Below are 12304 nucleotides of genomic sequence, written 5' to 3' on the forward strand. Positions count from 1 at the left end.
ATTTTAAATGGTTCTTAAAAGTTTTCAGGTTGGCTTGGGAGAAAATTCAAGCAGGAAGGTGTCATTTCTTATGACTCATTAGTGAGACTAATTTTAACATGAGGACAGTAAAAACTTCCAAAAGGGATGCGGGGAACTAATAAAACAGTGTATGATTCTTGATATTTTCTGTTTATCCATAAGAGAAAGATGCACATGATCAACTAAACAAATATTCATATTTGGTTTGAAAAAGTAATTAACTTTCCCTCTTGGATACTCTTATATAATAGTTTTTTGCTTGTTTTACGTATGCTACCTTTTTCTAACTAGATATCAATTCACAGCAAGTTAAAAAGTTCCAGGAAAATAGCAATTTTGAGTAAACTACAAATTTTACCCCCAAATAATCCACATATGAAATAACTAGGGCAGAGAGAATACATGATATATTCCAACCTCACAGAGATCAAGTCTGGAAGGCAATATGATTTGGGTTTGTGTTTTTAAAAAATCAACTGAGCTACTTATTATTACCAATTGTAGGCAACTGGTGGGAAGGGGGGGCAGATCTTACCATATCCAGAAATTAATAAAACACTTAAAAAAACAAATATAAATTTAATAATAAACATTATGGTCAGGTTGTTTATTAAGGAGGCAACCACACGTACAAGTTCGGCTATAGAAATGTTTTTGCAAATCAAACTTCATGTGATCTAAAAGGACCATGCATAATGTCAAAAATGGACACCTGTACATTCAATAAAAAGTTAAATATACATAGTCTAGATCATTCTAGAGTTATACAAACATCTGGGGACACATGTATCTAATTTCCTTTCAGAAAAACTTTTTTATAAAAGTGACGTACTGAGATAATAATTTTAAAAAGTATCTGACAATTATGAATGGTCCCCAGTATTACAAAATGTGATTTCCAGGGTATGAAAACCAAAAAAAGCCAACCCTTCAGAGAGCGTTTTATATTATACAAACAAGTTTTGTAGAAAAATGATCCAGCAAATGCTTGAGTTAAGAATATTTATATTTTTTCCAATTCTTTACACTTTTATTAACACACTTACAAAAAATAACATTCAAACACTGAGAAAATTAAATAACTTTGGAAGCAGAGCTCACAGCTTTCTGCTTACATATAAGTGACAATTCTGGGCTGTTGGCACAAAAAATAATCAACATTCATAAAACCCTTACTACTATATATCAAACATAAGTTAAAATCATAGGCACTAGTTTATCAAATCCACACTTCATCTGTAAGACTAACCACAGTGAATCCTTAGATTTTTCCCAAACAGAAAAATTGGCAATACACAAAGGCTTTCTAGTAAATAGGCAATTTTTCTCTTTAGGAAACTAAAAGCCAATAGTCTGTGGTAGTACAACAGCAGGTAAAATAATACTTTACCCAACTCAGATCCAAATATGTTTTTAACAAGTGATGAAATATTTTAATTAAAAAAAAATAGACATTTTTTTTTCTGATGCAGCCATTTAAAAACAAAGTTAAATAACCTGAATATTCCTTTTGAAACTGATAATCTAACTTAAAAATGTAATGGGTGTTTTGTAATAGGGTTAAAATTCCTTTTAATTAGTAGATTGCAGCATTTTTTTTTCCAATGTTGCACTGAAAACTGAGACCTATTTTCTTTTGTGTATATGTGGTTTCAAAAAGAGACAGTGGCTAGTTCTTTCTTTTACTTACTTAGATTTTTACATGCGATACCCCTCTACCCGAAACAGATGCTTTATCTTCCTCTGAAAAGCAACATTTTTAAGTTCATCATCATGTGGAATTCTGGCGCCATCCTTTCCTGACCCATCCCCATCACCCTCAAATCCATGGATAAAATTTCTTCCTTGCATGAAACACCAAAATACATTAGCACTGGCATTTTGAATCTCCAGCTGTTTGTGCTAACTGAATGACTCCCTACTGGTCAAGCTAATAAAGACTACCATGGGGTCCATCATGGCAGAACAGGGGTCTTGGTTTTAAAAGTTTTATCATTCTCTCAACCTATCAACCTCAGTGCTATCCTGAATATAAGCTTCCCATTTCTCTCTCAATTTCTTTTGCCAACTTACAGAATGTGTTTGACTAATAGGAAATGAACTTATGTTCAAATATCTAAAATTCTTTAGTGACCCAGCTGCCAATATTTTAAAGCTGTTCAAATTAAATACTTAAAAACAGACTTCACCATGAAAAATGAGAAGCCTGCTGAAGAAGAAGTTTTAGTCTGGTAATAGTCGAATAAAAACCAAAATAAGTGATTTCCAAGATATACATAAGGGCCATCATAGAGCAAGTGTTTAACAGCTTAGAGTCATATGCAGTAGGTTTCATTTGTTACCAAAAAGGCAAAAAATTGATGTCAGGCAGAATCTAAAAGGGGCAGTATTTTCAAAGGATGTTTTGAAACAGTTAGTTTAAAGTGGATCGACTTAAGTAGGATTCAGTAGGCTATAATTTCCCACCACATAATAGGCTACTGTGTCAATTAATAGTAACAATACAACTGTCATTACCAGAGATTTTGTAAGGTTAAGTGCATAGATTTCCCTCCCCGGTTTTATTGTATGGTTTTGTTCCAGGTTGTAAGCACTGAGGTGGTGTTATTTATATCAAGAATAAACACACATACTACTTGCTCTTTCCCATCGTGGAAACCTGTTAATAAAAACAAGAACTCTTAGTTCTGTAACAGATGACAGCATGTGAAGAAGTTGGCTTCAATAGCAAAGGCTATCTTTCCTGAGCCAGGAGCTATAAAGTTTAGAAAGATTGTACAACTGATATTAAGCCCTTTTGGCAATCAAAACAAACACACAGAAGTCCGATGTGTCAATGCAACATGATGGATGCATGGTGTAACACTAACTTGTGGTGGTGATATGTGAGCTACACCCAAAACTTAAGATTAAACAAAATAATTTTTCTAATGAATCTGCAAAAATAACTTATAGGATTCTTCCAAATTTAGGTATCATGTTTTAAATCTCTAGCCCAGGTTTCTTCCCACCCTGCCCCCCCGTCATCTCAATCTAGTTTCCTGGAGAACTAGTGAAACACTAGTGAAACATTTTAGATAAGTAGTCAGAATATTACTTCTCATTAACACAAATATTTATTGATACTATTTATACAGTAAATTAGGTTGAATGTGAAGTTTTGGATAGCTTGAATTCACCAGTTTCTTGTGCACAAAGGTACTCTCTCATTTACAAATGGGCATTTCTCTTTGGCATCCATTAGTTTTTTGCCCAGATATTGGCCTCTGTCAAATATTAAAAAATCAACCTAGTTTCTATTAAACAAAACTAAAAGTGATTCCGTGGAGAGTGATTGTATGATTACCAAACACATCTGATGTTAAATGTCATTAAAGTGCTGCTTGATCATCTCTGTCAGTTTGTGCTAATTAAGACAGAGAGGGCTGGGATTTTATAAATCCCAAGAGTCTTATCTGAACAGTCTGCATATAAAAGTTGTCTCTTAGCCTGGTGAAGGGGTATCCATGAAGCTGTGGACTCTGCATTCTTGTCTTTGCTGGTCAATAACAGCCATCTTTCCAACTGTCATCTTTCATGCTACTGTAGGTTTTAGGAGCTGGCAAGGATCTGAAATAAAGCAATTTATAAAGTGATTTGCAAGTTTTAATGGAACATTACCATTTTATCTTCCATATATATTAATTACTTTGCAGGTGGCATCACGATCCAATGTTCTAGGGCACTGCTGAGATCAAAGCTCTAAACAGCTATCAGCGCAACCATCCCACACTCAACATGTCTACAACTTTCAAGTTTCACTGGGCATCAGGTGACTGCACTAACTTCTTTTTTGTTAACATAGCCACTTGAGTAAGAGAAAAGATTGTCTTGTCTTTTCCAACTGAATGGATCACCAAGCTTATTATTTACTTATTTATTTGAGGGGCAAATTAATGAATGTGATATTAGAGGTGTAGTGTCACCATCATGAGAGAGGCAGAATGGGACAGTGCTTAAAAGGACTCTGAAGTCAGACATACTTAGAACTGAAGGTCTTACTAGCTGAAGTCTTAGGTAAATTACTTAACCTCATTAAATTTTAATATTCTCCTCTGAAAAATAGGCATAATAACAGTACCTACATGTTTAAAGCTATTGTAAAAACTAAATAAGGTACAGATATGTTATTTAGCATAGTACGTAGCAAAGAGCTGTTATACTCTATTGAATTCAGAAATGTAATATGTTATCTTAGAATAAAAGAGGTACGGGTAATTCAGTTTCAATGCTTACAGCACAAAAGCACTTTTTTCATGCAAATAAATATTTCAAGTTTAATTATATTTGACACCTAAGTTTACTGATAGTGGTAAGCACATTTCTGAAAGGTAGATGAAGACTACAGATACATGGTTCCAAACCTGGCTAGGCTCAGAATCACCTGAAGATTAAACAAACAAATTTAAAAACAGCATACCTACAGATTTTGGGCTTCATACCAGATCTACTCTCTGTGGGTAAAACTTAGGCCTCTATATTTACATAAATTCCACAGAAGATTCTGAATTGTAGTGAGGTTTGAAAACCACCCTCCTGGATTACATACTCAGACCTGATGGCTAGAAGTTTTATCTTAAATCTCATTCTAGGTTCTATTATGCTTTTAGTATCTTTATTGAATATCAATATATTCAAAATGAACAAATACCACATCCAAATGAAGTGGTTCTAACAATTTTTTCTAGAAGTTCACCAAGATACTTAGTCATGTTAGGCATCTGGGCAAATTTAACCTGTACCAAAGTGATATAATACCCCAATGTCCCAAGTGAGAATTTCTTAAGTAAGGAAAGTAATGTTTTATTCAAATTGTACTAAGATGCTAGTGGGAACCCACTAGGACTCTTGATCTTCACTATCAAATGCAGAGATGAGGATAATTCCAGTCTACCCACTTCCCTATGCTCAAGAAGATCAAAGCAGGGCATTTGCCACTTACCTGCGAACAGGCTGTGCAAGTTTGCTGCGAGGCACTGGTATACCCCCAGCAGAAGGGGCACTGGGTCTGGGCAAGCCACTTCTCATCACAGTTGTCCCTGCAGGTCTGGTTAGAGTAGTGCTGTTGATATTGCTGGGAGGATTTGCTGGGACTGTGTTCTGAACCATGGGAGGCCCAGGTGAGGAGGTGGTTTGCATGAGTTGTGTTGTTTCTTGGCTACCAGGAGAACCAGAGCCATGGTTACTAAATGCTTTTACTGGTTGCCGGAGAGCCAAAGGAGATGGTGCTGCAGGGGAGCGGAATTTGCCTGGAGAAGGTACTGTAGAATGGCAAAGAAAAATCAATGTTTTCAGTGGAAACCAAGTGCAAGTGAAACCACTGCTTTATGACTGGGCACCAGTACATCTGTATTCATGAAAACTCACTCTACAGAAATGCAAGGAATAAAGAATATTTCTAGGGAGATAGATAGATAGATAGATAGATAGATAGATAGATAGATAGATCGATCACTGGTAGCTCTTAAGTAACCAAGTCCTTACTCAGAGGATTGCAACTATCCTTGACAACAGTGTTTTAACTAGATCAGCTAGGAATCTACAAAACCAGAAAAGGCACTGCAGCATTCTGTTTTACTGTGGAAACCAACCTGAGCCATATTCTAGAGGTGAAAAAAATGCTGACTACTAGACAGTTGACTGGAATTTGAAACACACTTTCCCCTCAAAGAAACATTCATGTAAACATGTATCAAGTATCTGGAGAGTGTACCTCCAAGTCCTGCATCATCCATAGTGTAACTTATAATTTAGAAACTAAACCTGCTTCTATTGTTGTGCTTCACCAAGTAGGGAAGTTATAAATCTAGTTAGGGGCATATCAAGAGGTATATGAAGTCACAGGATAAAGATGGTACATTTTGCTGGAATGTCAATTCTACTAAGTGGTTATTTAAAATACATGTTGAAACAAATAATGATATATGAAAGAATTAAATGTACAATTTGCATTAATTTTTAAGTCAAAATAAGACTTCAAATAAATTTTATTCTTGTAGTGGTCCCTTAGCATTGTAAGTTCAGATGTCCTGGGGGACATTCATCCTTTCCTGTTTATCCTATTTGGATAAATCATCTCTGGAAGGTTTCTTCAAATGCCCATGAATGGCTACATACAATATAAATAAAAAATATTACCTTAACATGCTTTACCTAGCAAAGAACTCTGGGGTGAGGTTCAGAGTGAATTGGGCGGGGGGGAGAGGAAGGGAGGAGAGTGCAGGGGAGAAATGAATCAGAGTCACCATATTCTCTCTCAACCTCCATTAGTTTGCCAAGGATATGAGTAGAGGAAAGTTTGACTGTGTGTCAGAATCCGTAGAAACTTTAAAAAAAGGTTGGCGGGGTGAGGGGGGAGCCCAGGCACCACCCCTAGAGAATCTAGTCTGGAATGGAAATCAAGATATTTATTTTAAAACCACCACAGGCACTTCCAACCATGTTGACAAAAACAGGACAGGGCTTACCCAGTTAAGATACATAAGAGCAGTTTTCAAATATTGGACAACAGGCAGTACGGGACTGTAATCCCGGAGAGAGGGAAAATAAATGTGGTGAGCTCTACTGGCACCCTGGCTTATTTTTTTTGGGGGGGGGGGCTTGGATTATAGAGTGAGGAGGAGGATCCAGAGTAGATCAAAGTTATCTTGCTGACTTGAGAAGACTAAACTTGGAATCTGAGGGGAAGATTACCTTAGAGGAGGGAGGTGCTCCAGAAGACCTATATAACTCAGCTTAGAGGTCTGCTTGAACCTTTGCTGGAATATTGAGCTGTGCATGCACCAAGTGAAGCTCCATGACACTGGGCAAAGGGGGCCTGGAGCACTGTAAACTGAACAGTTTCCAAAGCTCATACAGGACTAGGAAACATCTGAGTTTCAACCAATTAGATCAGAGAATCCTTGTCAAACACCCAGGGCAATCAGGGGACACTCCAAAAGGAATAAACTAGTTCTAGAATAAAGCTACCCCAAATCCACTCAAACAAAACTTAAAAACAAGCCACTAAAACCGGGGTCAGCAAGCTACCACCATGGGAAAGTAAAATGCTTTTTTTAAAAAATTTTTATTAGAATATGGCAAAACTCATGTGTTTCTATATTGTCTATGGCTGCTTTCCAGCTACAAGAGTAGCTGAAAATTTACAACAGAGACCGTATCACCCACAATCCTAAAATATTTACTATTGGGCCCTTTAAGAAAACGTTTGCTGATCCCTGCTATAAAGGATTAAACTAACCCATAAAAAACTTACCTGTTTATCACAACAAAGTCTACACGATTTAAAATAAGGTAACAAAATCCAGCACAGAACATAAAACTTCACAATGTCCACTAACCAATAAAAAATTAGTAGACATATAAAGAAATAGTAAAATGATAACCAAAACTAGGATAAAAATTAGTCAAGAGAAACAGATTAAGAAGTCACAGGAATGACTGAATTACCACGCAAGGACTTTAAAAAGAACTATTACACATATGCTTAAGGATATAAAAAATATATATAAATATGAGGTAATAAAAGATTTTTTAAAGAGCTAGATAGAACTTTAAAAAAAAACATTTTTTCTATTATTATTGTTATTATTATTAGCCATGCCCTAAAGCTTGCAGGATCTTAGTTCCCGAACAGGGATTGAACCTGGGCCCCCTGCAGTGGAAGCATAGAGTTCTAACCACTGGACCGCCAGGGAATTCCCAATAGAACTTTTAAAGATGAAAAACTTATAATATATTCCAAGTGCTAAGTTCACTGGATGGGAATTAATAACAATTTAGATGTTGCAGAAGAAGAGGTAGCTGAAGACCTAACAATAAGAATTATCTAAACTAAAGCATACAGAGAATAAAAAGACTCAAAAAAGAAATGAAAAAGACTCAAAAAAGAAATGATAAAGCCTTACTGATCTACAAGTCAAAATCATGTGGTCTAATACATGCAACTGGAGTCCCAGATGAAAGGGGTTATAAGTGGGACAGAAAAGATTTGAAGAATGGCTGAAAATCTTCCAAATTTGATGATAACTATAAACTCAAGTATCTAAGTAGTTTAAAAAACAAACTTTTTTTTTTTTCTGACACAGACCTACTGGAGAATGGACTTGAGGATATGGGAAGGTGGAAGGGTAAGCTGCGACAAAGCGAGAGAGAGGCATGAACATATATACACTACCAAACGTAAGGTAGATAGCTAGTGGGAAGCAGCCGCATAGCACAGGGAGATCAGCTCAGTGCTTTGTGACCGCCTGGAGGGGTGGGATAGGGAGGGTGGGAGGGAGGGAGACGCAAGAGGGAAGAGATATGGGAACATATGCATATGTATAACTGATTCACTTTGTTATAAAGCAGAAACTAACACACCATTGTAAAGCAATTATACTCTAATAAAGATGTAAAAAAAACAACTCAGACTTCGATCTAGAGTTCTATATCCAGCAAAATTATCATTCAAAACTAACATCAAAGTAAAGACTTTTAAAGACAAACAAAATCTGAGAATATTTGTTGCCAGCAAGTCTTTCACTAACAGAAATACTAAAGGAAGTTCTTCAGGCAGAAGGAAAATGATACCAAATGGTAACCCTGATCTGCATAAAGCAATGAACAGTGCCAGGAATGGTAAATATTTTGGGAGACATAAAAGATCTTTAATAAATCATTTTTAATTTCACTAAAAGATAACTCTGTAAAATAAAACTAATAAAAACATTCTCTGTGATTTAATATAATATATATAAAGAGAGTAAAAGTAAATGATAAATGTGGCACCAAAAATAGGAAGGAATGGAAATATACTGTTCTGAGGTTCTTACATTATAAGTGAAGTGGTATATTACTTGAAGATAACTGTAATAAGTTAAATATGTACACTGCACAATCTAAAGCAACCACTTAATAAAAAGAAAAAAAAAAGAGATAGAAAGTAAGCCAACCATGAAAATAAAATGTAATATATAAAAAGTACTCAGATATTCCAAAAGACTGAAAGCAAAGGAGAAAAGGAACAAAAATCTGAAGAGACAAAGAAAACAAGTTGTGAGACAGATTTTAAACCAACCATATTAATAACTGCATTAAACGTGAATAGTGATCACTCCAATTAAAAGGTAAATATTGCCAGTATGGACAAAAAAGCAAGAGCAACATGCTATCTAAAAGAAACACATTTTAGATATAAAGACACAGGTTAAAAGTAAAAAGACAGAAAAAGTTACCTTATACAAAACCGATTATGAAAAAGATGGAGTGCTTACAATATCAGAAAGCAATTACCATCAGAGATAGAGTTCATAAAGTTAAAGGGGTCGATTCAGCAAGAGGACATAAGAATACTAGCTATGTATACCCCAAAACAAATATACAAAACACATGAAACAGACATAACTGAAAGGAACTAAAAAAGTCCAGAATTAGATATTTCAACACTCCTTAGTAATAGATGAAACAAATAGGTAGAAAATCAGAAAGGACAAAGACATGACCAACACCATCAATCAAGCTGACCTGACATTTATAGAACACTCCATTCAATTGGACACAGCTCAAATGTCCATCAGCAGGTGAATAGGTAAACAAATTGTGGTATATCCATACAACAGAATACCACTCAGCAACAAAGAGGAGAAAACTGCTGATAAAACAAGGATGATTCTCAAAAATTTGGCAAATCTAACTTATGGTAACTAAGCACAAATCAGATATTTGCCTGAGGCTGGAAGAACCGACTGGGAGGAAGTACAAAAAAAACTTTGGGGGATGATGTAAATGTTCGATAACTTTACTGGGCTGGCTGCATGAATGTATGCTCTTGTAATTAAATTTGTGCATTTAAAATTCCACCTGAGTAAAGCTGATTAAAAAAAACAAAACTCCAGGACTTCCCTTGTGGTCTAGTGGTTAAGACTCTGTGCTTCCCCATGCTTCCACTGCAGTGGGTGCAGGTTCAATCCCTGGTTGGGGAAGTTCTGGATGCTGCAGGGTGCAGCCAAAAAAAAAAAAAAAAAAAAAACCAAAAAAACCCCCCAAAACTCCATAAGGGGCTCTAAAGTAAGGCCATAATTGAGAATAATTATGAACCAATTGTATCTTGAATCAATTATATCCAACAAACTGTTACAGTCTCTTCTGGTAGAAAACTGAAGACAAGATGTCCACAGGATCCAAGTACCCTGAATTGCAAATTCCATGATCTTCACAGAAGTTGTTTTTTTTTTTTTACCTTACATAATCCATCTTCCCCTTTCTATAGGTGTCTATGAAAGTGTTTTCTCAATTCTATTCCCTACAGTCCCACTTCTGTCTCTGCCCAAGTTGTTTCACTGTCTTCCTGGAAGCTCACTGAATAACTGAGACTCTATGTCTAAGTTATCCTCTAGCCACTATCTAAGGGTGGTGCCTAGACCTGCTCCTTCCAGTACCAACTCCAGAAAAGCCACCTTCAGTCCTAGTTTTTTTTTACCATACTTGGCAGCCTTTTGACTGGGATTTTGTTTTGGTGGGGATGCAGGTTTCAGATAGGAGGCAAGAACAGTAAAGTTCAGAGGAGGATCACTGAGTTTCAAGGAGTATTTTGGAAAAGTCTGGAGAGCTGGGGATAGACAGAAATGAGGTCAGGTTAAGAGATTCACTAAGACATTGTGAACAACAATCTAGTAGGTGAGAGACGACCAAGGAGTCCTAGGCTTCTTTCTTATGGTGACTGATGTAGAGGGTATGGTGAAATTAGGCAGATCATCTTGATGAGGCTGACAGTGTTTCATTTCTTTCTTTCTTTTTAACAGTATTTATTTGCTTGCGCCAGGTCTTAGTTGCAGCAGGCAGGCTCCTTAGTTGCGGCTCGTGGGCTCCTTAGTTGTGGCATGTGAACTCTTAGTTGCCACATGCATGTGGGATCTAGTTCCCTGACCAAGGATCGAACCCGGGCCCCCTGCATTGGGAGCACAGAGTCTTAACCACTGCGCCACCAGGGAAGTCCCTGAGAGTGCTTCATTTCTACATCACAGCTTTATAAATACTGGAATATATCTATAATGTTTGGAATGTCTCACCAAAGCTTATCTTGAAAATAGGCTTTGTGAAAGCCTTTTCCTCTGGAAAAGCTTCTGACCACCATTTTAACTATTAATAGTTATGCCAGGGAAATGGTTGTCTCCTGAAATTTTTTAAGAACGTGAATCTCAGACTTCCACTTGGAAAATGGAATAGATGAACTTTCCCCTATTTCTCCCAGTAAGTATAATTTAAGACCTTGGACACTGTATATAAAACAGACATAAGACTGAAACATGGAGAGAAGAAGAAACACTACCCAGGAACCTTGAGATCTGAGGGATGACATGATAATGAGTTCCCAGGATTTTCTTTTGCCTCATATATCCCAGATTAAAGCTGAAGAAGGCAGCAACCCAAAAAGACCTTTGGGTATGACAGACCAAAAACAAATCTGCTCTCTCTAGCCAAAGGACTAGGAAGAAAACTTGTAGATAACTGCTCTGCTCCAGCCAAACACCACAGAAAAAACTGTGGCACTACTGTCACCAATGCCAACAAAGGCTAGTGGGGAGCCTGGACTTCTATCCTTTTGAGACTGAACAAGGCCTACAAACACCTTATCCAGGGAGGTAAGAGAGAAGGAAGTAATGAGGTGCTCTTTTCCCTTCTCTTGGGTTGGTGTCAGAGGAGGACTAATGGAGAGTCAGGACTTTCATGATTGCTCACTAGTAGTAAGACCACCCTCAACACAGTTTCAGTGGAGACCATATGGGGAGCCAAAATTTCTACCTCCACCCAGTCGGTCCCTCCCCATTGGGTGTCAACAGGAACTGAGTGGGGAACCTGGGCGTCTATTCCCATAGCAGTAATGAAATCCCCTGCCCCATATCCACCAAATGCCTGAGTGGTGTCAGAGAAAGACATACCCTTTCATAAAAGGGTAGGTTTAAATAAGATCTAGACTCTCATAATCTGAAAATGTCCAGATTTCAATTTTTAAAAAAATTCATCATACCAAGAACCAGGAAGATCTTAAACTAAATAAAGAAATACAATCAAGAGATGTGAACACCAAGATGACAGAGACGTTAGAATTATTTGACAAAGATTTTAAAGTAGCTATCACATATAAGGAATCTAAAACAACAGTACTGAAGAATCTAGTGGCAGGGCAGTAATAAAGACACAGATGTAGAGAACAGACCTGAGAACACAGGGAGGGAAGGGGAAGCTGGGACGAAGTGAGAGA

General features: G+C 36.8%; 1 protein-coding gene across 4 annotated transcripts in view; it reads right to left on the reverse strand.

Annotated features, from left to right (window-relative positions):
* Positions 1-583: 583 nt before the first annotated feature.
* SLAIN2 (SLAIN family member 2) overlaps positions 584-12304 on the reverse strand; it is an 81177-nt gene continuing 69456 nt past the window's right edge. For 3 of the 4 annotated variants that reach the window (XM_027103029.1, XM_027103027.1, XM_027103030.1), the window contains 2 exons: positions 5003-5321; positions 584-3630 (listed from right to left, as the gene is read on the reverse strand). In XM_027103029.1, coding sequence (XP_026958830.1) covers positions 3564-3630; positions 5003-5321 — 386 coding nt within the window. In that variant the 3' untranslated portion in view covers positions 584-3563. The remainder of the gene's footprint in view (positions 3631-5002; positions 5322-12304) is intronic. The other variant, XM_027103028.1, reaches the window with a different exon arrangement.

This window comes from Aethalodelphis obliquidens, unplaced genomic scaffold, assembly GCF_003676395.1.
Source record: "Aethalodelphis obliquidens isolate GAN/ISIS:26980383/991018 unplaced genomic scaffold, ASM367639v1 scaffold6, whole genome shotgun sequence".
NCBI classification, from domain to species: domain Eukaryota; kingdom Metazoa; phylum Chordata; class Mammalia; order Artiodactyla; family Delphinidae; genus Aethalodelphis; species Aethalodelphis obliquidens.